Source organism: Furipterus horrens, unplaced genomic scaffold, assembly GCF_987537825.1.
Source record: "Furipterus horrens unplaced genomic scaffold, mFurHor1.1.pri manual_scaffold_6, whole genome shotgun sequence".
Lineage (NCBI taxonomy): Eukaryota > Metazoa > Chordata > Mammalia > Chiroptera > Furipteridae > Furipterus > Furipterus horrens.
This window is the reverse complement of record NW_028327176.1, coordinates 42,548,736-42,574,599: the sequence shown is the minus strand read 5'-3', so window position 1 is coordinate 42,574,599 and position 25,864 is coordinate 42,548,736. Positions and strand designations below refer to the sequence as shown.

The 25,864-nt window shown below is 33.6% G+C and overlaps 1 protein-coding gene across 1 annotated transcript in view; it reads left to right on the top strand.

The window, feature by feature from the left end:
• Positions 1-25,526, top strand: part of XPO1 (exportin 1) — a 40,134-nt gene extending 14,608 nt beyond the window's left edge. Inside the window, exons 5-25 of the mRNA XM_090281355.1 lie at positions 10,680-10,741; positions 10,951-10,995; positions 12,140-12,321; positions 13,285-13,333; positions 13,410-13,529; positions 14,858-14,986; positions 15,611-15,769; positions 16,518-16,715; positions 17,174-17,312; positions 17,507-17,688; positions 17,769-17,925; positions 18,011-18,174; positions 18,393-18,527; positions 19,096-19,279; positions 19,572-19,678; positions 21,335-21,529; positions 22,052-22,220; positions 22,717-22,851; positions 22,933-23,092; positions 23,172-23,268; positions 24,455-25,526. Of these exons, the coding sequence (XP_090137481.1) occupies positions 10,680-10,741; positions 10,951-10,995; positions 12,140-12,321; positions 13,285-13,333; positions 13,410-13,529; positions 14,858-14,986; positions 15,611-15,769; positions 16,518-16,715; positions 17,174-17,312; positions 17,507-17,688; positions 17,769-17,925; positions 18,011-18,174; positions 18,393-18,527; positions 19,096-19,279; positions 19,572-19,678; positions 21,335-21,529; positions 22,052-22,220; positions 22,717-22,851; positions 22,933-23,092; positions 23,172-23,268; positions 24,455-24,601 (2,915 nt within the window). The 3' untranslated portion in view covers positions 24,602-25,526. The remainder of the gene's footprint in view (positions 1-10,679; positions 10,742-10,950; positions 10,996-12,139; positions 12,322-13,284; positions 13,334-13,409; positions 13,530-14,857; positions 14,987-15,610; positions 15,770-16,517; positions 16,716-17,173; positions 17,313-17,506; positions 17,689-17,768; positions 17,926-18,010; positions 18,175-18,392; positions 18,528-19,095; positions 19,280-19,571; positions 19,679-21,334; positions 21,530-22,051; positions 22,221-22,716; positions 22,852-22,932; positions 23,093-23,171; positions 23,269-24,454) is intronic.
• The last annotated feature ends 338 nt before the right edge of the window (positions 25,527-25,864 follow it).

The following is a 25,864-nucleotide window of genomic DNA, read 5'->3' as shown; positions in this document are numbered from 1 at the left end:
TGATGCTCTAACCGACTGAGCTACGCAGCCAGAATTTACAATTATTTTTACCATTGTCAATCCTTGGAGGCTTCTCTGGGCTTAAGATTTATATTTCACAAAAGAGGTTAACATTTCTGAACATTAATTTTCCTTCATCTTTTAGTAACTTTAGTATTGGAAATAAATTAGGATAATCCCCCAAATACTGTGCATTCCTTTTATCTTTAATTGTCATTTCTTGTAAAGCTGTCACTGCCACTTTTTACTCTGACCATCTTCCTTTGCATATATATTTATTTACTTGGGGCATATATTATCTGCTTCATACAAAGCACTGTTAGATATTAAGATATCCGTGCATGAAACTGCTGTTGGTCAGAAGATAAAATAGGTATGTAAGAAAGAAATACTATGAGAACATTAAGTTAGTGTATATATAACGAGTTCTGAATGAGATAAAAGAAGGAAATAGTAATAACTAGGTTGGGCCCTTTAAACAAACTCATTCACACAAATTGCAATGCTTGTTGCATTTTAAAGAGGGGATAGGTTTAGTATACAAATAGCAAGTCAAAATAAATTTTGTACATTTTTTTCCCAATGTAGCAAATTTTTTTATCTCATTTCAGGTGCTTGTCTATAAGCATATGTTAATTTTCACATGTTCTTTTCGGGTAATGGTATTTTTAATGTAGGTCTCTTGTCTAAAGCACTTTGCTGGGACAATCTGACAAATCTAGACTAGGTTAGATGTCTTTTGTTAGGTGTAACTTTAGTATACCCTGTTCCAGTAGATCATAGATTAATAAAATGTCAGTGAACATTTAATTAAATGTCATTTTAATTTTAAAATGAAATGGAGATACAACCTCATAATAAAACATTTTAATAAATTTAGCTTTATGTAATACAAAAAACTTACTACATTGCTCTGTTTTTTATCATTTTTGCTTTAGGTCAGAAAAAATGTTACTATTTGAAGTCTCCCCCACCCTTCCCACCATAACACTTATCACACTTGGCTGTCATTGTTTATTTTTCTCATTTGTTCTCTTATCCCAAAATGTTAGCTTAATGGTGTTAAGGGACCAGAGAATGTCTTGATTGCATTCTTACCGCTTGGTATATAGGTGTCGGTATATAATCATTCAGTTAATGAATTGCATATTACTGAGTTAATGTTCCCCAGTTCACTTCATTCCTCTACTTTAAGGACATAATGACTTTCCCAATATTTTTGCTCTTATAATTTATGTATAAATAAAATTAATATCTTTGAGGCTAAGTTTTGAAGTGAATATTTGTAAGATGAGTTATAAATCAACTAAATGTTTTTGATTTAAAAAGATGAAGTGGAGAGAGAGGAAGGGTGAGGGGAAGGGAGAGAGAGAAAAACATCAATGTGAGAGAAACTGGTGCAAGAGAAGCATCAATTGGCTGCCTCCGTATGCGCCCAGACTAAGGATCTGTGCCGGGACTGGGGATCATATGCGTCCAGACTAGGGATAAACCCACAACCTGGGTATGGACCCTGGCTAGGAATTAAACCTGCAAACTTTCAGTTACGGGATGATGCTCCAACCACTGAACCACACCTGCCAGGACTCAGCAGTTTCTTTTAAGTCCAAAAACCAATTAAAAGCAGTCATTCTGCCCAGGGGAGCCTGGGAATATAAATTTCCTTCATATTAAAAGAAAGCCAGATTCCTACCATTGCACCAAACTGGTGCCCAGGAGCCCTCCATTCTCCATTTGCTTAAAAAAAGATGAAGTGGAACTCTTTTATTTTATATATTTTTAGAGATAGAGGACAGGAGGGAGAAAGAAAGGGAGAGAAACATGATGGGAGAGATACATTGATGATTGTTTCTCCTGTGCCCTGATTGGGATAGAAACCTGCAACCTAGGCATGTTCCTTGACTGGTCAAACTTTGGCTTTGCAGGCTGGCACCCAACCAACTGAGCCACACATGTCGGTGCTGAAGGGGAAATTTTAATACGTGATGTAGAACAGTTTCCAGATAGCAAGTGTTTGCTAGTCACTGAAGTAATTAACAGTATACTTAGGATTATCAGTGATGTTGAATCTGTCTTGTCTGCACATCAAATTTATTATTTAGGTAACCTCCGCATTTTTGAAAATAAGTTTTATGTGCTGACTATTGTGGCTCAGTGGTTTGGATGTCGTTCCCCAAACAGAAAGGTCACCGGTTTGATTCCCAGTCCAGCCACAAGCCTGGGTTTCTGGCCAGGTCCCCAGTTGGGTCTGTGCTAGAGCAACTGTGATGTTTCTCTCCTTTCTTTCTTTCTTCCTTCCTTCCCCTCTCCTTAAAATAAGTAAGTAAATAAATAAAATGTATTTAAAAGTAATTTTTGTACTTGATTAGAAAATTCAAACTATAAAGAGGTGGGGGTGAGGAGACACTGAAGGACTCCGTTATTCCTCCCTGAAATAATCTGCTTAAAGGTATCTTTTTTTTTTTTTTTGATTTATACGAAAGGCTGTTTATTGAGACATATGGCTTATAGATCATTTTATGAGACAGATATGAAATGCTGACATTGAAAAGAGGTGTGATAAAATCATAATTGGCCATTTTGAAGGTTTAGTCACTAACGGTAGTTAGACAGAGTTTCTGAGTTGTTTAGTTTTGTGTTACAATTTAGGGAGTTGACAGACCAAAGCCAATAACCCATGAGGTTTTATACAGTACTTTTCCTATGGAATTATTTATTATATGAGTTACATAAGTTATTACCTCTTTGACTCTTAACTGTTTCACAGGGTTATTGGGATATAAAGAGGTATAATGTTTGTTAAGTCGTCTGTGCTTCTGCTTACTCGGTATGAATAAACACAGCATGTGTGTTGCAATCTTTTTCCACAAAAGTATCTCCATTTCTTTTCATTTCACCAGATAACCATATACTAGTCTCAAGTTATCTTCTAAAAATTTCTGCAATAGCTTCCGAACTGGGCTCCTTAATACCCACTTTTGTGTGTTATATAGTGACCACAAAGGATTTGGCATGATATTTTTGAAACAGAACTAATTGGGTCACTCCCATGCATAAGATCTGCTTTTGTATTGAAGATCACATGTTCAGTCTGTTGCTTTTAAGTGATACTGGCTTTCAGAAATTATTTGCGTTAGCTCTTTTTTGTTTGTTTTATTGAGATATATATAATTTGACATGCACAATAAACTGCGTGTGTTAAAGTGTACAATTTGTAAATTTTGACTTAAGAATATACCCATGAAACCACCAGTATAATAAGATCTTCGTCTTGTGATTACCTCCACCCAAAATCTGTCACCCACTTAATTAGCTAGTAGTAGAATGGCTGAATCATATGGTAGGTATATGATTAACTGCCCATCCAACTGGTTTCCGAAATGGTTGTATCATTTTACATTCCCACTAGCAGTATATTAATATGCTTTACATCCTCACTGAAACTTGGTATGGTGTTTTTAATTCTAGCCATTACAGTGCATATAATATAATGGTTTTTCCTGGTTTTAATTTGTATTTCCCTAATGACTGATGCTGTTGAACATTCTTCCACATCAACTGTGTTTGTTGGTAATTTTTGAAAAGAAAATTAAAGTTTGGGGGCTCTTAAGCCCTGGTGTCTAAAGCAAATTCATGAGAAATTCCCTTTTTTTGTCCTTCTATAGAATATAATGTTTGAAGCATTATCAGACTAATCTCAGATTTCATAGGTGCACCTGTTTGTATCATTTTGCCAGTGTTTTATATGACAGTGGGATAATAAAAAGATAATTAATATTAAGTATATTTCATATCTTAAAAAACAAGGCAGTGTTTTTGTGTGTGTGTGTTTTAAGGCAGTATTTTAAAATATTCTATTACATTTCAGTATCATGAATATTTGACAAAGGAATTTTCCTACCACTTCATTAAGGTTGGAATTTTGTAAGAGATGTTTACTTTAGACCTGACAGAGCCTAATATTATACTTAGCTTGTATCCATATAGCAATAGGAAACACTTAATGGACAGACTTTATTAAAGCAAGGTGGATGTAATTAATTTGATTGTTTTTTGTTAGAGGAAAAGTTATTTAATCTTTAATAAAATAAAATTGTTTTGTTATAAAAAATACGTAACAGTATTTACCATTCAGTATTGGTAAGTACATTCACAGTACTGCACAATCATCATCACTGTACATCTCCAGAATTTTTTCACCATCCCCAATTGAAACTACCTGTTAATCATTAACACTCTCTCCCCAGTCTCCCAGTGCCTGTTACCACTATTACACTTTCTGTCTTAATGAATTTGCCTATTTTAGTTATCCCATATATGGGCAGTCATGCCATATTTGTTCTGGTGTCTCATTTATTTCACTTAGCAAATGTTTCCAAGGTTTGTCCCATGTTTTAACATGTATCAGAATTTCATTCTTTTTAAAGACCGAATGATAATCCTGTATGTGCATACATAATGTAACACGTACCACTTTTTATTAATGGACATTTGGGCTGATTTCAGCATTGGGCTCTATAAATGATGCTATAAACTTAATGAAGTTTTCATTTCTGCATTATCTTTTAGAGTTCTTGTTCAGTATCTGTTTGAGGTCATATTAAGAAAGATGAATGTTCTTATAGATCCATTCCTCTTAAAATTACTAAACTTGTAGGCAATAAATTAGTCTGATTCTAACCTATCTGTGGGAACCATTAGTTAAGAATTCCTGCTTTTGAATTGTTTTTAGCTATTTGCCTCTTAATTTCCTGTTTGTTCTCACAAGTATTCCATTGAGTAACTAGGAAAAATATTCTGGATTCCTTTGGACAATAGGAGGAGGAGGACAGCTACTTAAGAGTACTACACGGGTGGATCAAAAGTAGGGTTAGAGTTGACTGTATGGAAAGTAATTCAGTAATTAATAAATAATAATAAGAATAAACTTGTGTTCTCATAACTGTAAACCTACTTTTGCCCTGTTTTGTATTTTAGGGTGTGCCATGACGAAGTAATCACCCGAGCTAAAGCTGGCTCTCACCATGTTTGTTTGTTTGTTTGTTTGTTTGTTTAAAGATTTTTATTTATTTGTTTTTAGAGAGAGAGGAGAGGATGGAGAAAGGGAGGCATCAATGTGTGGTTGCCTCACATACACCCCCAACTGGGGACCTGGCCCGCAACCCAGGCATGTGCCCTGACTAGGAACTGAACCAGTGACTCTTCGGTTCTTAGGCTGGCACTCAATCCACTGAGCCACACAAGCCAAGGCTTGTACTTTAGTGACTGTCTTTCTGCTGATCAGTGTAGGTAGTTTAAATGGACAGATGTTCGTAATAAATCTGAAGCAAGAAAAGAGCTTATCACTTTTACATGGCTTTGATGGAGGGCTTTACCATTTTACATTTTTATAGCTTGTAAAAAATGGTTGAAAGCGGATTGAACTCAGTTTGTCTATTTTTTTGGTTGTACTTTCATAATAGTGTATTAAGGCGTTCCATTTTCAGTGGTATATGAATATTAGTCACTGAGTGAAAGGAATCAGAATGTGCATCTTTTTCACTTAACATATTTTACAGTTTTTCTCTGAGTGCAGTTTTCTTTTAATAGGTAGGATCCTGTGTTGGGATGAAAACTTACCGCATGAAATCTTAACACTTTGCTAGATAAAGATGCTAATTTACAACCCTTATGATTTAAGGTTTTTCTTCCATGGGAATAAGTCACCATCACTGTGCTGTCAGTGTAGCTTCTTATCTTTCAAGGGGTTTAGGGAATCCTCATCTATGAAACTAGGTGCATCTATGCATTTTTTACCCTGTCATTAAGTATACAATTTTTAAAAGGTGTTCTTGAGGAATCAGGTTATTAATATTATTAATATTGCTGTGTAAGTAACTTGAAAGATATGTAGCTTCTAGATCATAGTGGAATTTATTTAAAACTCACCCTTTTAGCTAGTTGAAGTTGATACTGCCCACTGAGTCACACTAGCCAAGGCTGAAGTTTTAAACATATAAGAATAAATACACACTTTTCTATAAATAAATTCAGGGTTGTTTTTTTTTTGTTTGTTTGTTTTTTTGTTTCCCCTTGCAAGAAAAATACATGCATAAACTCTTGGATTTGGAAAATTTTACATTTTGAGCTGCTTTCCAGTGGCAAGCTGGGCATTTTTATAGTGGTATATCTTGTTTTGAAGAAATTACACATGGTTTGTCTTCTTTAAAAAAATTAACATCCTTGAATAAATTGAATATTATGTTTAAAAACTTAGGAAGTGAATTTTTTAAATTCATTTTGAGAAGAATAGGGTAGGTGGCCAATGGATATAAATATGCTAAGTCATTGTATGAAACTGTGGAAAAACTTCACGTAATAACCATGTAAGAACGTAATTGTACTTGTCAGATATAAAACTTAATTAAAACACATCAGTGAAATGTTCTTGATAATTTTTAATATGTATAACAAATTTTCCAAATTCCCAGGAAGAGCTTGGAAAGCTGCTGGAATAGAAAGCTTCTTAACATCCAGTTTTTGCTTTATACTCCACATACACATAATTGGAAATATAATTTCAGATTAATAATTGTTCTTACTGAGTATAAATTCTTTATGGTCTTTGGAGGAGACAAGTGTAGCTTGCACATACTCTGCCACTATCTTGACATGAATATGAAGTATATTGTTTTAAAATTTGTTTTAGCCCTGACCTGGTCAGGTAGGTCAGTTGGTTTGAGCGTCATCCTGATACCTCAAGACTATAGGCTCAATCCCTTGTCAGGGCACATACAAGCAGCAACTAGTGAATGCAAAAATAAGAACAGCATGCTGATATTTCTTTCTCTCTGAAGTCAATGAATTTTAAAATAATGAGTTTAATAAATTGTTTTACAAAGTGTCATGTTTGCAACTGACAGACAATAATTTGGCACAAAGAATAAGACATTGGAAATCTATAGTTTTCTGTCAAATCTTAGATGATTTTCTATCATATCTCAAACTGCTGCTTATAAACATCTGGCTTTTCTACCTCGATATGCAGGCAGGATGCATTGATACTTTTTTTTTAAAGGTGCAGTTCACAACTGTAAAGCTGTTCTTAATTGATATGGTTTTTAAAATTTGGGGGGTAAACAATAGGAAGGAATTTGGGGAAGGAGTTACAGTGCTTGATCAAATAACCTTTGGTATCCAGCAGTAGGAAATTTGGGATTCATATTAAAAAGGCACTAGTACTTGATCAAAAAGGTGTTTTATATAGTTACAGTCTTTTGAAGCGATAGAAGTTACTGATTGTGGTAGTGACATTAAACTGAGACTTTATCGTCTGTAGGAACCTTCATCTTTGTGAGCTTCGCCTTTTTCTTATTTTCATCTTTTATCCTTTGGTCCATTTATAGTGAATTTCAGAAGCCTAAAAGAGGGTGAGAATAATTAATGATTTAATCAATAGACAGAAAGTGGAAGGATCTGTTTCATCCTATTTTATATTCTCTGAGGCTGAGAAAAGCCTCCAAATCTTACACATTCCAACTAGAGGGAGTAGTTTTGGATATTGTTGTGTTTCTTATGACAGATTTAGAAGAAAACTGCTGAATCTCTTATTACATGGTATTTTCAGTCATTTAAGCAGAGAACAGGCTTTATTTTTGTTTGTGTTTTTAAACTTGTGTAACCTGGATTGAGAGTTTTATTTATTTAATTTTAAAGGGAGGGGAAGAGGGAGACAAACCTTGATGTGCAAGAGATACATCAGTTGGTTGCCTTTTGCTTGCCCCCAGCTAGGGACCTGGCCCGCAACCTAGGCATGTGCCCTGACTGGAAATTGAACTGGTGACCTTTCCATTCTCAGGCCATCACTCAATCCACTGAGCCACAACAGAAAGGTCACCAATACCAGAATTATGTTTTGATTTGATCTTACAGATATTGAAGATACACAAGATTGTTGTATGAGTTACCCTAAATGGTATAATTTAGTGCTCATTTAATAGTTTGATTTTCCTAATTGTTTCATTTTTTAAAATTACCTTATTAAAACTAGAGCTGATTTTACTTTGTGTTCACAAACCATCTTAATATCTTGAAATAATTTTAGACTATAGAAACATTGCCCAAGAATGTACGGAATGCACTTACACCTTTTAGTTTGTTCTGATACTAACAACTTACGTAACCGTAATAAAATGATCAAACCAGAAATTAACATAGGTTCAGTAGTATTAACTGAACTGGACCTTAACTTAGGTTTCACAGGACATTAGAACTCTCTAATGTCCTTTCTCTGTTCTACACATTCATTTAGTTGTGTCTCTAGTCTCTAAATTGTGACAGTTCTTAATTCCTGATTCTGTGCCTTTGACACTTGAGTTCCGGCCTGTTATTCTGTATAGTGTATATTAGTTTAGATTTGCATCTTTTAAAGCAGAAATACCACACGTGATGCTGTGTCCTCAGTCCACAAAACCAGGGGGTACGTGACATCAATGTGTTTGATTGCTTGTTATTAACCTTAATCATTTGGTTATGGTGGTGCCTGTTGGTTTTCTATTTACAATGTTACTGTTGTTCACTTTGAAGGTGATAAGTATCTTGGGGAGAAAGTTTTAGACTGCAGATAATCCCATTTTTCCTGAAGGTATGCCCATTTGTTTTAGCATTCTTTGGTGGGTCTTGTCTGCAACAGTTAGTATTGTGTCTGCCTAATGTAGAACAGACTTAAACATGTAAATAACAGCCCTGGCTGGTGTGCTTCAGTGAATTGAGCACCAACCTGCAAAACAAAGGTTTGCTGGTTCGATTCCCAGTCAGGACACATGCCTGGGTTGAGGGCCAAGTCCCCAGTTAGGGTTGTGCAAGAGGCAACCACACACTGATGTTTCTCTCCCTTTTTCCCTCCCTTCCCCGCTATCTAAAAATACTTTTTTAAAAATGTTAATAACATAGTTTTTGTTGTTACATTGTATGTGTATCTAACAATCAGTTGAGAAAGTTTTTAAAAAGCAGGCAGGCATTGTTTTTCATAATTTTTTAAAATCCTCACTAAAGGATATGTGTATTGATTTAAGAGAGGAGAGAAACATGGATCTGTTGTCTCCCATACAGGAATCAATCTTGGCAGGGGTGTTTTTTTATTTTTCTGTTTGTTTTTTTGGTGTACGGACATCACTCCAATCAACTGAGCCACCTGGCAAGGGCAGTGGGCAGGCAGTATTTTTAAATGTTACATCATGATGTTGATACTACTAAACTTTGTATTTCCATTATTATTTTAGACTTAATTGCACCAATAAAATTTTCTCAATTTGGGATATTATTTTTATGATAAGTTTTTTGTTTTTGTTTTTTTGTTTTTAAGATTTTATTTATGTACTTTTTAACGAGAGGGGTAGGGAGGGGGAGAAACATCAATGTGTGCTTGTCTCTTGCACATCCCCAACTGAGGAACCTGGCCTGCAACCCAGACATGAGCCCTGACCAGAGACCTTTTGGATCACAGGCAGGTACTCAGTCCACTGAGCCACAGCAGCCAGGGCTGATTAGTGTTTTTTGAAGATGGTTTTTATATGAGACATTAAAGGAAATCGCCAGTTTCACCATAATTAGTAAAAAATTATTTTCCGAGAACCATAGGTATAAAACTGAATTTAATACTGTAGCTCATAAAGATTACTGTATTAAGATAGTTTACAATTAAAAGTTAAAGAACATTTTGTTGTCTTCAAGTTGGCTATATTCCTTACTAATTCTTAGAGGTAAATTTCTCAGATTCCTTCTTAAGGGAAATTTGAGTCCAGTATTCCAATTTGTTAGATGAGAGTTTGGACACACAGTTTCAGGAATTTATCTGTAGTTCCAAAGTTCAGAAAGCTCTGAAAATTGAAAATCTTTATACATCATTTGGCAGCAAAGCCTGCATTTAAACACAGTGAGAGTAGTCTTTATGTAGTGGGAAATAGGTGTTCACTTGGGGATCCTGCTTCAGACACTTGGGGTATGTTAATGTAGGTGTACCACATTACTTTAAAATTTAAGTGGTTCTATAATAGATGCTCTGTAAATTCTTAATGATGCAAATTAAATTCAAAGGTATAGAGTATTAACTGTTTAAACAATAGTATGTACTATTAAGGGATTCTTAAATTAAAACCAGTACAGACTTTCTCCTTAACTCTTCTAGATTGTAGTAGGGGAAAAATTAAAATTAATTTTCAGGATTAGTTTGATTTTATAATTAAAATAAATTGAGAAAAGATGAAAAATCAGGCCTTTATAAATAGTTTACATAAAGTTCTTCAAAATACTTACAAAGTTACATCTTCAGGGTTTTTGCAGTTTTAACTCACAAAAAGTTACTGTATGTATTTCAATGAACAACACATTAGTTCTTTGTTGTATTTTTTTATTTCAAAATCACAGATTTGGTGTACTTAACTGGTATAGCAGTAAAAAGTATCTTAAAAGATAATTTGTAAATGTTAAGTCTATATTTTGTAAATGATAACAGCAAAACCTGAAAATTTAAAGTAGTACACGGAATTTTTCCCAAAATGCCAGCATCGGTGATGGGGTTGGGCATATTTCTGACTGTACTGTGTCCTTTTCCTCCCCCAATATTTTTCCTGAAGACTTATTACCATGCTATAAAAGTGTTCTGTGTGTGTTTTGTTTGTTTTTTGTTTTTTTTTTACTAGGGATAAAAAAATACGTTGTTGGCCTCATTATCAAGACGTCATCTGATCCAACTTGTGTAGAGGTAAGAGCTTTTTTGGAGCTTAAGGGGGCATTGTAAAGTCACTTAAATATTGAATCTTCACCTTAATTACCTCTTTGTCACAGACCTACAAACATGCACAATTATTTTCAATAGATAGGCAATTTTTTTTTTTTCAGGGTTTCCTATGCTTAGGTTTTTACTGTGCCTATTTTAGGCCCTCGTTTAACCTAAACTTTTTCTTTTCTTAGAAGGAAAAGGTGTATATCGGGAAATTGAATATGATTCTTGTTCAGGTAAGCTTTTACTTGATTCACTGTTTTCCTCAGAAGAGTTAAGTGCTTACCTAAACAAAATATTTGAACCCACTTCACTGAATAAGTAAACTAACATCTTGTACATAGCCTTTATAATAACTATAATAGTTAACCTATCTAGCATTTGAAGTTGTTAATTTGCTATGGTAGGAAACATCAAGTACTGTATAAACGCATCACTTAAATGGCTCCAGTATGGGTTGGCCTTGTTTAAAATTTTTTCATTTGCTTGATACTATGCATGTTTTCTTTCTGTGTCATCTATATCAGTCTTAATTCATAAGTCATTGCCTTTGAATTTAGCATCCCTTTCATTCATCTCTATACTTAGCTTTTCAAACTCTTTGTATAATATAACTTTAGAAATTTTTACCTATTTTCTTATAAATATCAATTTTTTCCTGAGAAGATTAATTGGTGTGTGAGAGAAAAATAATTTTTTTATTTAATAAGTTTTGGAAACTTGGTTTTTTTAAAGCATTTGGTTTTTCACTAAATTAAACTGGCTTTTATACTAAAGACTTATTGTTGGTAGCCTATCTCTGGATGGGGAGAGGGAAGAGTAGTACAAAGAAGTTAGCTACCTGCCTCGTACTCACAGGTGCTATTACAGAATATCTGGTTGGGAAGTCCCTAGTGTATAATATATACAGTACATACTTTAAAAATCGAACATGGTTCATTAGGTTTTTGGCCAAAGATGATTTCATCCCCAATTGTAATGGCTTCTTCCTTCTAAATTTATATGTCCAAACCATACTATATATTTCAAGGGCCAGATTCTAGCCAAAATGTTTTTCCCTGCCCATCACCTTTTTATTGCTTTGAGTCTCCAAGGGTTATCTGCACATGTTTATCGGGCAAATATTAATATGCATACACACGAGAGCCAAATTAGATCTGTTGGGGTAATTGAGAGGAATCATGGGGTATTTGAGACAAGACTTTTATCTGTTACACTTCCCCTCCAGTGTATTCTACTGAGAGTGGTACACTTCCTGTTTTAATAAAGGGGTAGAATATGCAAAGTGCTTGGATATTTGCTCTTTTCAGTATGACATAATTTCTTTGAAGCATTGTCATTGACAAGTGAAATAAGATTAATATTTTTTTCTCATTTTAGATACTGAAACAAGAATGGCCAAAACACTGGCCAACTTTTATCAGTGATATTGTTGGAGCAAGTAGGACCAGTGAAAGTCTCTGTCAGAATAATATGGTGATTCTTAAACTCTTGAGTGAAGAAGTATTTGATTTTTCTAGTGGCCAGATAACCCAAGTGAAAGCTAAGCATTTAAAAGACAGGCAAGTATTTTGGCTTAGAAGTTTAAGTAATTTCCCAAACTATTAAAAGGAATTTGGAGGTAGATTGTAAATTTTTAAGGAACTATGATAGTAAATAGTGTTAAATTACTTTTAATTGCTTAAGAATTTAAATAGTCCTACAATGGACCTAATATTCTAAATCTGGAGGCTTTAAGAGTACATGTGGTGTTAAAGATAAGATGTTAAACTTTCATCATCACATCAAGATAACCTACATCACATGGGAAAGGATTCTACGTTTGAGGGTTCCCAGAAACCCCTTTGGGATCTGTTTTATATGCTGGCTGCTTAATTATAGATTCCAAGAAAAGTTACTTATGTCCAAATGCCAACTGAATTCTTATTAGTCCTGCATCTTGTCAGTTTCCTACTGTTAACACTAGGATCATGCCAGACTTTATTTTCTTAATAATAAAAATTTATCGAAGTCATTAAGGTACAACAGTATCTTTGTATCTTTATGTAATCAAACTTGCTTCAGAATTTACAGTTTTCCACCTGATTTGGTGTAGAAGCACATTTTAGGATTTGGGTTATACACGGTAGGGGAAAAGTAGATTTACAGTTGTTCATTTGGAAATAAATACAATAAGTAACACAAGATTGAGCTTTTGCATACTCACAGATGTAAACCTACTTTTGCCCCACCCTGTATATAATGACACTTCTCTTACTCTGGAGAATTGTGTTTTGACTACATTGATTTAAAAGACTAGATTGATTGATATTATTATAATAGAGCAAGAATGACATAAAACCAAACCTTCAAGAAGCACAGTGATAACTTTGTAGCTTTTAATAAAGTTGTTTGTATATGTGTTTAAATAGAATTAATTCATTTTGAATGACCAGATGCTGAAATTTTTAATGTTTGTTAGCATGTACAAAATTACAGTATTTATTTCTATTTGTTTTCTGAACTGATCACTTTTTTTCTTTTAGCATGTGCAATGAGTTCTCACAAATCTTTCAGCTGTGTCAGTTTGTGATGGTAAGTGCTTTTAATTTCACTTTTTTTAATAACAGTTATGAGAAGATAATTATTTATAGGTATGTTTTTGTTGCAGGAAAATTCCCAAAATGCTCCGCTTGTACATGCAACGTTGGAAACGTTGCTCAGATTTCTTAACTGGATTCCACTGGGATATATTTTTGAGACCAAGTTAATCAGTACATTAATTTATAAGGTAGAGTGAATACATTTCAGTTGTTTGTCACTAAGTAATTGCATGTATTATCTTGATTTGTTAATGCTTATTCATATAGAAAAACTTCCGTATTTATAACCATAACCAACCTTGTTTCTGAGATAAAGAATCTTCTCAGAAGAACTTTTCCATAGTTTTAGTGAGTAATTCTTTGAGTTATTGTTAAAATCTTATGATTGATTATTCCACTTATACTGTGTAATTTCACAAATTTCATGTGAACAACTGTTAAAGAATTTGATTTGATTTTAGGTGATTATATAGGTCACAATGAGATGAGTTAAGGAATGTTTCTACAACGTGGAAAGTTTGTGTTTTCTTCTGACAATTTAAAAGCAATAACATGTAAAGCCTTTATGAAGTCTTAGAATTGTTCATCCAAAGATATATAGTTACCATTGCTTATATTTTCAGATTTTTCTTGGCAGATGTCTGAATAAAATACGACTTTTTAAAAGCAGGCAATTATAACATATTTGGGCTTTGTAGTTTAGGGTAATCTGATACATGAATTTATAATATTGGAGACATTTTATGAGATAATTTATATAAAGTCTTGCTACTATGAACAGTACTTCAGGTAACATTCTTATACAAAAGACATTATTCACTTGTCTGAATATTTATTTTGTGTGAATTTGTATATCAGATCAATAGTTACGTCCATTTCTAAGGCTTTTTTTTAAAAAAGATTTTATTTATTTTTAGAGAGAGAGAGGAAGGGAGGGAGAAGGAGAGGGAGAGAAACATCAATGTGTGGTTTCTTCTTGCACGCCCCCAACTGGGGACCTGGCCCACAACCCAAGCATGTGCCCTGGCTAGGTTTGAACCAGCAACCCTTGGGCTTGCAGGCTAGTACTCCATTCACTGAGCCACACCATCCAGGGCTCTAAGGCTTTTTTGATGCTTTCCAAATTATCATCCATAAATGGTATGCCATTTTTATACCTTCTCAACAATAGAATATGGAAGAGACAGTTTTCTTACACCTTGATTAATCACAGATGTGTTGCACATGTCCTAAAATCCTGAGCAATTAGAAATCTTGGGTTCTTTTCAGACTACACAGAAAACATGATGTCCTTAAAACTCATATAATAGGTCCTGGGTAAGTAAATAAGCAACTTTGTGTTTTTCAGATGTCCAAGGATAGATCAAAAGAAAGCAGTTTGCCCCTAAAATATTGCCTGTCTGGTGGATAATGAAATTTCCTCAAAATAATAAAACGTATTACCCATTTATCTGCCTCTTTTTTCCTGTTTCATGTAAAATCCTTTATTTATTTATATTTATTTATTTTTAAATAGTTCCTGAATGTCCCAATGTTTCGAAATGTCTCTCTGAAGTGCCTCACTGAGATTGCTGGTGTGAGCGTAAGCCAATATGAGGAACAGTTTGTAACGCTATTTACACTTACAATGATGCAGCTGAAACAGGTAAAACAATGCTCTTAAAAACTAAATGTTAGTGCCTTAGAAAAAGTTGGGCTGGTGTTGAACCATTGCAGCACAACTTTTTAATAGACCAGCTATAATGTTACTGTGTATTTATCAGATAAAATTTAGAGTAAACTAGACACTTTAATGAATATTTTTAAAAGTCACTGAAATTCAGGTTACACAAATCTGTGGTTTAATAACAGCTCTACTTCTGATCTTTTGTTTTGAAATGGATTGTCCAGTCCTAGTTTGATTAAATACATATGAAGTTATCTAGAAGGTTAATCATATTATTACATTACTGTATATGTGACCTGAATGAGTTGATTTTTATGTTTTTAATAACATTAAAGGGAGGGAAAGGTTTGATACAGGGAAAATTTCAGAGAATGATCTGTGGAAGTCTTACTACTTGTCAACACTTAAAGAAAAGAAAATTAACCAATGCTAGGATACAAAGATACAAAAAAAGGATAGACCAAGGAGTTCTTGCAAAGGATAAGCTACTTAACTATTTGTTTTGGTAGTAGTAAAAGGATGATGGGATCTTGGGGCTTAAATATAGTGTCTTTTGTTGTTGGTTTGAAAATGCAGACTAACAGTCTTTATTTAAACTTGCAGATGCTTCCTTTAAATACCAATATACGACTTGCATACTCAAATGGAAAAGATGATGAACAGAACTTTATTCAAAATCTCAGTTTGTTTCTCTGCACATTTCTTAAGGAACATGGTCAACTTATAGAAAAAAGACTAAATCTCAGGGAAACACTCATGGAGGTAGACTCTGTGGAGCCTTTGGCTTCTGAAATTTATCTTTACATACTAATTCTTAAATTCCTAAAGAGCATATAGACATGTCATTTCTAAGATTAAGTCTAATGACCTTACTTAAAAATTAAGGTGTAATTCATGTAACATAAAACTGTCCACTCTTATAATTTCATGGCATTTAGTACATTGCCAGTGTTTTCAATCATCATCTGTCTATTTTAAAACATTTTCATCACCTACAAAGAATGGTGTACCAATTGGAAGTTACCTCATTCTTGTCTGCCCCTATCCCCTAACAGCCAGTAATTTGCTGTTTCTGGAATTACCTGTTCTAAACCTTTCGTATAAATGGAATAATCATAAATGGTGTTTTGCAATTGGCTTTTTTCATTTACCATGTTTTCAAGGTTTGTGCATGTTACCACATGTACTAGTACTTTGTCCTTTTTATGGCTAAATAATATTTCCTTGTATGCCTATATCACATTTTGTGTATTCAGCACTTGATGGACATTTGGATTGTTTCTACCATTTTCCTTTTGGTACCAACTGACTACTACATAACATTTTTGAAGTGTTCTAGGCCATGTCTATAGAAAGTAGAATTTGCTCCTAGGCAATTTTTAATCTTGCAATAATAATGAAACCTCACTTGTGAAAAATAAAACAACTTTTATTACTAAATAATGTAGCTAGTGGAAAGCAGTTTTGTTAATGATGTTAAGGATTATTTTAATAGTTTTGGTCTTTGTAGGCCCTTCATTATATGTTGTTGGTATCAGAAGTGGAGGAAACGGAAATCTTTAAGATTTGTCTTGAGTACTGGAATCATTTGGCAGCTGAACTCTATAGAGAGAGCCCATTCTCTACATCTGCCTCTCCGTTACTATCTGGAAGTCAGCATTTTGATGTTCCTCCCCGGAGACAGCTGTACTTGCCCGTGTTATCCAAGGTAACAGTAAAGTGGGTGATTGAGTGCTCTTCCTGTTGCTTACTATGATTTTAGCTAATCTCTCCAAATAAATGATGAGCTACAAAAAGAATCCAACTTCTCCAGGCATGTTGAAAACCAGAACATGAGAGTGGTAGCACCAATAGCATCTGTTTGTTAGAAATGCAAATTGAGGCCGCCCCTATACTGAATCAGTCTCTTGAGAGGTTGGGTTCCTAACCACCAGATCACCAGGGAGCAGTTAATCAGTCGCTGAATGAGACCAGAAAGTTAACTCTTGATTTTTATTCATGATAAAGTTTGAGAACCACAGTTATAGAATTTAATTTTAAATATGTTCATTGTTTTATATTTTGGAAGTAATTTAGTATCTTAAAGTACATATATCTTAACTTTTTGAATCACTACATTTGATGTGGCTGATGTTAAAGGTCTGACAGATTTTTCTTGTTGAATAGGTTCGTTTATTGATGGTTAGTCGTATGGCTAAACCAGAGGAAGTATTAGTTGTAGAAAATGATCAGGGAGAAGTTGTAAGAGAATTCATGAAGGACACAGATTCCATAAATTTGTATAAGAATATGAGAGAAACATTAGGTAAGTTAACTTAATTTATTTAATTTTTATCAATGTGATTATTCCGTGGAGGAAATATTTTAGGGAAAAGTAGAATACTTAGTTTTTGAATCTTTTTAATAGCCATTTTATTTAATGTGCTGCTTTTCCCTTCATAAAAATCTTTGCTCCTTAAGTTTTGCATTTGACACATCTGGAACTTTTTTCCTTTGTAGTTTATCTTACTCATCTGGATTATGTAGATACAGAAAGAATAATGACTGAGAAACTTCACAATCAAGTGAATGGTACAGAGTGGTCATGGAAAAATTTAAATACATTGTGTTGGGCAATAGGCTCCATTAGTGGAGCAATGCATGAAGAGGATGAAAAACGATTTCTTGTTACAGTTATAAAGGTATGCACATAATATGTGTGGACTGAAGTCATTAGATAACTATTATATTATAAGTTACTGAAATTTGTCTTATTTTACAGGATTTATTAGGATTATGTGAACAGAAAAGAGGCAAAGATAATAAAGCTATCATTGCATCAAATATCATGTACATAGTAGGTCAATATCCAAGATTTTTAAGAGCTCACTGGAAATTTTTGAAGACGGTAGTTAACAAGCTGTTTGAATTCATGCATGGTAAATTCTCCATATATTTTATTTAGTTTATTTTTGTTGAACAGAGAATTTGTCCTTTTTTGATAAAATGTTTTTGTTTCATTAGAGACCCATGATGGAGTCCAAGACATGGCTTGTGATACTTTCATTAAAATAGCTCAGAAATGTCGAAGGCATTTTGTTCAGGTTCAGGTCGGAGAAGTAATGCCGTTTATTGATGAGATTTTGAACAACATTAACACTATAATTTGTGATCTTCAGCCTCAACAGGTATGGGAGATCTCAGCATATTTTCTTACTCTTATTTTAGTTAGAATTTATTAATGGGAATAGAAGTATCTCTGTGGTTTTCATAGTGAAGCAGAAATTTAATCAGAAGTTTGTTTTTTCAATGCTTTAATAAAATTAGTTTTAGTATGTACTGGAATTGGTTGTGTGTAGTTTTCCTTATTACAATGTAAAAGTGAAATATCTGCCTTTTAACATAGGTCCATACATTTTATGAAGCTGTGGGGTACATGATTGGTGCACAAACAGACCAAACAGTACAAGAACATTTGATAGAAAAATACATGCTACTCCCTAATCAAGTTTGGGATAGCATAATCCAGCAGGCAACTAAAGTAAGTTGTGTTATATTACTTTTTGTAAAAGTTCTAGTGGAATTTAAGAAGACTTATGCTATTTCTAAAAGCAGTGAATTCAGTGCCTTTGAAATACCTACTTGATTGGTGAGTGCTTTTGCACATTTTTAAAAAGATTTTATTTACTTTCTATTTTTAGAGAGAGGGAAAGGGAAAAGGAGAAAGAGGGAGAGAAACATCAATGTGTGAGAGAAATTGGTTGCCTTTTGCATGACCTGGCCCGCAACCCAGGCATCAGGCATGTGCCCTGGCGGTGAATTGAACCACTGACCTTTCAGTTTGTAGGCTGACGCTCAGTCCACTGAGCAACAGCAGCCAGGGCTGCACGTTTTTAAAAATACAGTATATTTTTGTTTTGTTTTGCTGATAAATTGGGAATGTTTCACTTCAGTCTTAGTTTTAAGTATTGGTAATAGACTTCTGTGTCTGTTACACCATTTGGAATTTAAAATGTGACTGAATTTGGAATAAGATGGGTAGTGTTTTTTGCTTTAGTAATTGCAAGGATAATTCTCATGTGATAAATGGATGTTCTTGTGTTTCACAGAATGTGGATATACTTAAAGATCCTGAAACAGTCAAGCAACTTGGTAGCATACTGAAAACAAATGTGAGAGCCTGCAAAGCTGTGGGACACCCCTTTGTAATTCAGCTTGGGAGAATTTACTTAGATATGCTTAATGTATACAAGTGCCTCAGTGAAAATATTTCTGCAGCTATCCAAGCCAATGGTAAGTGATTTTGAATTTTTATGGAATGTTGTATATAACATTAGTTCTACATTCGCTGCCTTAGTGTAAACATTCAATAGTTCTAACAGATTTTAAATAAACCTCCCTCTGGATAACCCTAGGTAATTTTTAACCAACTGCATACCCCTTCACTTATAAAATTAGTCCCTCCCGCCCCCAGTAAATTTGTCTTTATAAAGGTTTTTAATGGTACATAATACTGGAAGTACTTGTAATTACCAGTATAGAATTTTAGTTGTCAAGTTGGTTTCCACTTGATTGTATTTTTTAGGTGAGATGGTTACAAAGCAACCGTTGATTAGAAGTATGCGAACAGTAAAAAGGGAAACTTTAAAGTTAATATCTGGTTGGGTGAGCCGGTCTAATGATCCACAGATGGTAAGTGAGATGTTGTACTTTTTGTTTTTTAAGTTGGTTCTGCGTTCTCTGGAATATGCTTTATTTCTGTATGCATTTGACTAATTTAAAGGTAATTTTGATGTCTATGTTTGGGATTATTTTGTGGGATTCTGTGTATTAGAGTCCTTGAATACTTAAAAACACTAACAGTTATAACACAGTTGTCCAAAGAAATTGCTGTTATTTGGAAATGGTTGTGATATGTAACAAGATTGCTGAGAATAGGTCATTTTTATTTTTCCATGCATACTGAGTTCAGAGGAAATATTTGTGTTCATGGTTTTCAAAGCAGTTTACAAAGCTGCCATTAGTTTGCTTCTTCAGTGAAAGTGATTTGTCAGCTGAACGTTGGAAAGTCTTTTTTTAATCTTACTGCTTCTCAGTCTTAAATCATTTCCAGAAAGGAATGTAATTTTTAGAAACTAAGCTCCTTGTGCCTCGACTTGGAAAAATGTACATTATTTTTAGTTGTTGTTAAACCTTTTCATTCTCTTGTTCCTTGGAATATTATAAAAAGTCCTATCCTGCTGACACTGCTGTGTGGAAATAGTGTTTGACAAGTGTGCTACTTGCATAATTTGGAAATTTTAATATTGTTCTTATTAATAACGAAATAATTTTCAGGGAACTTGTTAAAAAAAAACCAATAGTGGAGTTCTCAAGGTATCATATTTCAATATGGAAAAGTTTAGAACATGTGCATTGTGAGAACAGAATATTTAAAATTGGAGAGTAAAAAGGATAAATTGACAGAATTGTGAAGTTCATAGTTTACAATAGCTGGGGCAAATTTCAGGCATATCGGTGGTGATGACAAAAATGGCATCATTATATTTTACAAGGAAGATTTATGTAAATATTTGGGGCAATTAATTCAAAGATACTAAAAAACTTCAGATCCATTCTGTAGGAAAAGAATTATTTCAGTCATTGTCAGTAGTAGAAATGAGAGATGCAAAGTGAGTGATTTGAAAAATAATTTTATGCTTATCCATCACATCTTATTAAACCTGTTCTGTGTAGTAGGATGCTACTAACTAGTAATAGTTAACGAAACATCGGTCATATTTATTGCACAGTCTTACTAGAGAACCTATTAAAAGCATAGGCGTTACACCTTAATATGACTAGGTTTATTGAGAATTACGGAAACCCTACACAGTCTTTGTGGTGCACTTATGTAATGGCTATTTGTTTATTAAAATACATTAAGTGTCTACTTTTGGTTAAATATGACTACCTTGGTTTTTATCCATTGAAGAAACTGATACAGTCTTGATTAGAAGGAGTTTTATTTCCTATTAGGTTACTCATCCTACATATACAGCGTCCCTAGAACCCTGGTTGTGCCACCGTAGCTTAGGGTCAGTCACTTGGTTTGGGCCTTGGTTTCCTTGGTAATTATAAATTTGAACTACTACTAATATGTTCCTGACCCTTCCCACCCTATTGTGATTTCTTGGTTTCTCAGTAAAATGTTTTGGTATACAAAAAAGCTAGTCAAAGCTCAGGATTTCCAGTTTATAGTAGATCAACCATAGAGACAGCAGCGACCTCACTTTATAATACTGTAGTGACCAAATTGCATAGATTAAAACTTAAAAGTTTATTGTTTTTTGTTTGTTTTTTTAATAGGTAGCTGAAAATTTTGTTCCTCCTTTGTTGGATGCAGTTCTCATTGATTATCAGAGAAATGTCCCAGCTGCTAGAGAACCAGAAGTGCTTAGTACTATGGCTATTATTGTCAACAAGTTGGGAGGACATATAACAGCTGAAATACCTCAAATATTTGATGCTGTTTTTGAGTGCACATTGAATATGATAAATAAGGTAATAAGGTTTACATTTCAGTTATAAAAAGGAAAATTCTGCAGTATAGGTTTTGGCGTTTAATGTTTTGAACAGCAAACAATAACTTGTAACATTCAAAGATCAGCTTGCATTTATTGAAATCTTGGTGTATTTTAGGTATTAAGAATTTAGTAGTATATATTTGTTTAAATAAAAGGGCAGGTCTACATTTTCCGTTATAAAAGTATAACATATGTTTATAAGCCGTGGGAAAATGCATTAACCAAGAAAAGAAATGGTGATGGTAGTTATGTGCTTTTTAATGAGTTCCTTTATAATGTGATCTTGTGTTTCCTCATTTTCATAATTTGTTTAATAAATGGTAATTTTATCTCCAATGAGTGGTAAATTATATTGTCTTTAGATTTGCCTTTCAGGAGGTCTATATATCTTAGGGTTTCCAATAACACGTATATTGAAATAGGGTTTGCTTTTCCTATCCCACTTAACATATAATTTGAGGTATTTAAACTTGATTTTGTTCACACCATTTTTTTTTAGGACTTTGAAGAATATCCTGAACACAGAACAAACTTTTTCTTACTGCTTCAGGCTGTCAATTCTCATTGTTTCCCAGCATTTCTGGCTATTCCACCTGCACAGTTTAAACTTGTTTTGGATTCCATTATTTGGGCTTTCAAACATACTATGAGAAATGTTGCAGATACAGGTAAATGCATAGAAATGATTTCCTTTTATTTGCCTACCACATACAGACACAGATAACAGGCGTATGATTGTAGGCAGGTAGGTATCATTTGTTGTCAGTTTTGCCTGAGTGTATCAATTAAATATATAGGTCTGAGTAAATGCTAAAAGCAGTTTAATTGTCTGTTTCAGACAAAGTCCACAGGCAGGCTTAGTTATGGGGAGATGGGCATAAAATTTAAGGTAGGGAGAAAAACATTACTTACCAATATTAATAGAAAGATATACTGAGGTTGTGTTGTTTTTTGGTGTGATTCCTTCAGGCATAGTGGAATGGTGGTATAGGTAAACAGACATTGATTCTAGTTGAGCTCCATTACTAATTTGAAATAATTTAGACAAAAAATCATTAGTTTAATAAAAGGGAGAATGAGGTCTGAATTAGAATAATTTGTTGGTGAAATATTATTACATGAATGTTGTTAGTCTTAATTTGTTGGTGTTCTATGTATTTTTAGGCTTACAGATCCTTTTTACACTCTTACAAAATGTTGCACAAGAAGAAGCTGCAGCTCAGAGTTTTTATCAAACTTATTTTTGTGATATTCTTCAACATATCTTTTCTGTTGTGACAGACACCTCACATACTGCTGGTAAGGATTTAAAACTATAAAAATGCCAAGTGTTAAGTTGTTATTAAATCTTAAAGTTAATAATGTTCTTTTTGTCAACAGGTTTGACAATGCATGCGTCAATACTTGCATATATGTTTAATTTGGTTGAAGAAGGAAAAATAAGTACACCATTAAATCCTGGGAATCCAGTTAACAACCAAATGTTTATTCAGGAATATGTGGCTAATCTCCTTAAGTCTGCATTCCCTCATCTACAAGAGTAAATATATATACTTTTAATAAACAAAATTTTTGTTTAAAAAAGGATGATTATTTAATTACTGTGTTTTGGTTTGCAGTGCTCAAGTAAAGCTCTTTGTGACAGGGCTTTTCAGCTTAAATCAGGATATTCCTGCTTTCAAGGAACATCTTAGGGATTTCCTAGTACAAATAAAGGTATGTATTTTATTTGCATTTGAGGAAGTATTAAGACTAAATATGATTTAAGTGCATCATAGAATTAATCACTTTATTTGTAGTGTAAAATGAGTGGGCTTTTAAAATAATGTACATTCTTACTAGTGTGAGATTGATTACAGAATGAAAAACTTAAATCAAGGCCAGGAAGAAGATAGGTTTGAAATATTATTTGTGTGGTTTTTTTGGAAATTTGCTATTAATATAATTCATTTTAACCCTGACCGGTGTGGCTTAGTCGGTTGGATGTCATCCACCAAGGCAAAAGGTCTCCAGTTGGATTCTTGGTTGATCAGGGAACATGCCTGGGTTGTGGGTTTGGTTCACAGTTGGGGTGTGTGTAAGTGGAAACCAATAGTTGTTTCTCTCCTCTCTTCCTCTCTCCCCTCTCTCTAAAAAATAAATAAGTAGGTAAATAAATCTTTTAAATTATATGTATATAATCATTTCAGATAATCTAATTGCCTATCAAATTGACTCCCACAGGTATTCTTAAGGAGTTCAGTGAGATAAAGAAAAACATTAGTTCCTTTTGGAGTTCTCTACCTGTTTTGTTAGTGAGGAGTCCACTTCAGCTAAAATCATGACAATTAGCAGATACATCAGTGTATTTCTACTGCTGTTAAACAATACTCCATCAAATTTTTAAAAGAAGAATTTTTTTTTTTTTTTTTGTATCATCTCATTTTAAAGAAATTCAGAAGTATCATAGAACCCATGAGTAACTTACAGATTTTCTCTTACCCGTGGCTGTTTAAGAATTTGGTCGCATAAGATATTCAGGGTTTTCTTTTTCCCTCCAAAATACAAGGTATTATGGGGGGGGGGTAAGTATAAAAAAAAATACATAAAGTAGAGGGAAAATGCAAATGAGAATCAAAATTACCTGAAATACAGCTATGAAGACAATTATAGCTCAACTTGATCATTAGTCTTAGGAAAAACAGCTTTCTTGATATCTTTGCTTATGAAGAATTTTTCTATCACACTAGGACTCTTCTAACCATTTTTCCCCATTAACACCTTGGTTTTTAATTCAGCCACATAATACTATTGATTAAACCCAACTAGTTGATGGAAACATCATATCCTTTGTGTAAACAAGGATGTGCTTACTGGACTTTTTTGTAACACACCAATTTTGACTTTTCAACTATCTTCACAGGAGTTTGCAGGTGAAGATACATCTGACTTGTTTTTGGAAGAGAGAGAAACAGCCCTTCGACAGGCTCAAGAAGAGAAACATAAACTTCAAATGTCTGTCCCTGGCATCCTTAATCCACATGAAATTCCAGAAGAAATGTGTGATTAAAATTGGAAGTCATGCTGTTGTGTTATTTTTTTTGTTTGTTTTGTTTTTGTTTTTTCCTCTGCAGCTCTTGTTAGCAGAAGAGAACAGCATCTGGATATTTGTCGACCAAAATGATGCCAATTTGTAAATTAAAATGTCACCTAGTGGCCCTTTTTCTTATGTGTTTTTTGTATAAGAAATTTTCTGTGAAATACCTTCCATTGTTTAAGCTTTTGTTTTGGTCATCTTTATTTAGTTTGCATGAAGTTGAAAATTAAGGCATTTTTAAAAATTCTACTTCATGCCCGTTTTGTGGCTGGGATGGAGGGAGGAGACACATTTGATTTGAATATATACTTGTAAATTCTAATGCAAAATTACACAATTTTTTTTCCTGTAAACAGTACGAATTTTTAATTAGGGAGCATTTTCTTTCTGGCCTGTATATTTCAGTCTAGAAGAAAAAAAATGAGTAAAACAAATTGCATTGTTAAAAGGATTATAGCGCTGCATTGTCTGAAGTTAGCACCTCTTGGACTGATTTGTTTGTCTAGACTACATGTATTACAAGTCTGTATGGCAAGTTTGCAGCAAGATCATGTGCATATCATCCCATTGTAAAGCAACTTCAAAAAATATGTGAACACAGTTATTTTTACACAGTTTTTTTTTGGTTTTGTGTGTGTGTGCTGTCGCTTGTCGACAACAGCTTTTTGTTTTCCTCAATGAGGAGTGTTGCTCATTTGTGAGCCTTCATTAACTCGAAGTGAAATGGTTAAAAATATTTATCCTGTTAGAGTAGGCTGCATCTTTTTAACAACTCATTAAAAAACAAACAAAACTGGCTTTTGAGATGACTTATACTAATTTACATTGTTTACCAAGCTGTAGTGCTTTAAGAACACTACTTAAAAAAGCAAAATAAACTTGGTTTACATTAATATTCTCTACTGGCTCAAAATTATTCCTAGATTAATGAAAGTGGTTATTTGTGTTTAGGTATTGCATTTTAAAATGACACTTGAAACCTGTTGACATACATATATTTCTAAATATTAGGGGAGTAAAAGCAGTCATGTAAAGTGAGTATAGTATCTTCTGTTTCCAAGAAACAAATAATTGACACATTTTATTTTATTTGTGATTAAAGTGTGTCTTCTATAAACTAGATTAAAGCCTAAGCATTTAAAGGACCCTATTCCTAACTTAAGTCTGTGGCAAAACTGCCATCATTTTAGTAAACTATAATCCCACATAAAGCAGTTTATTTATAGAACATCTAAT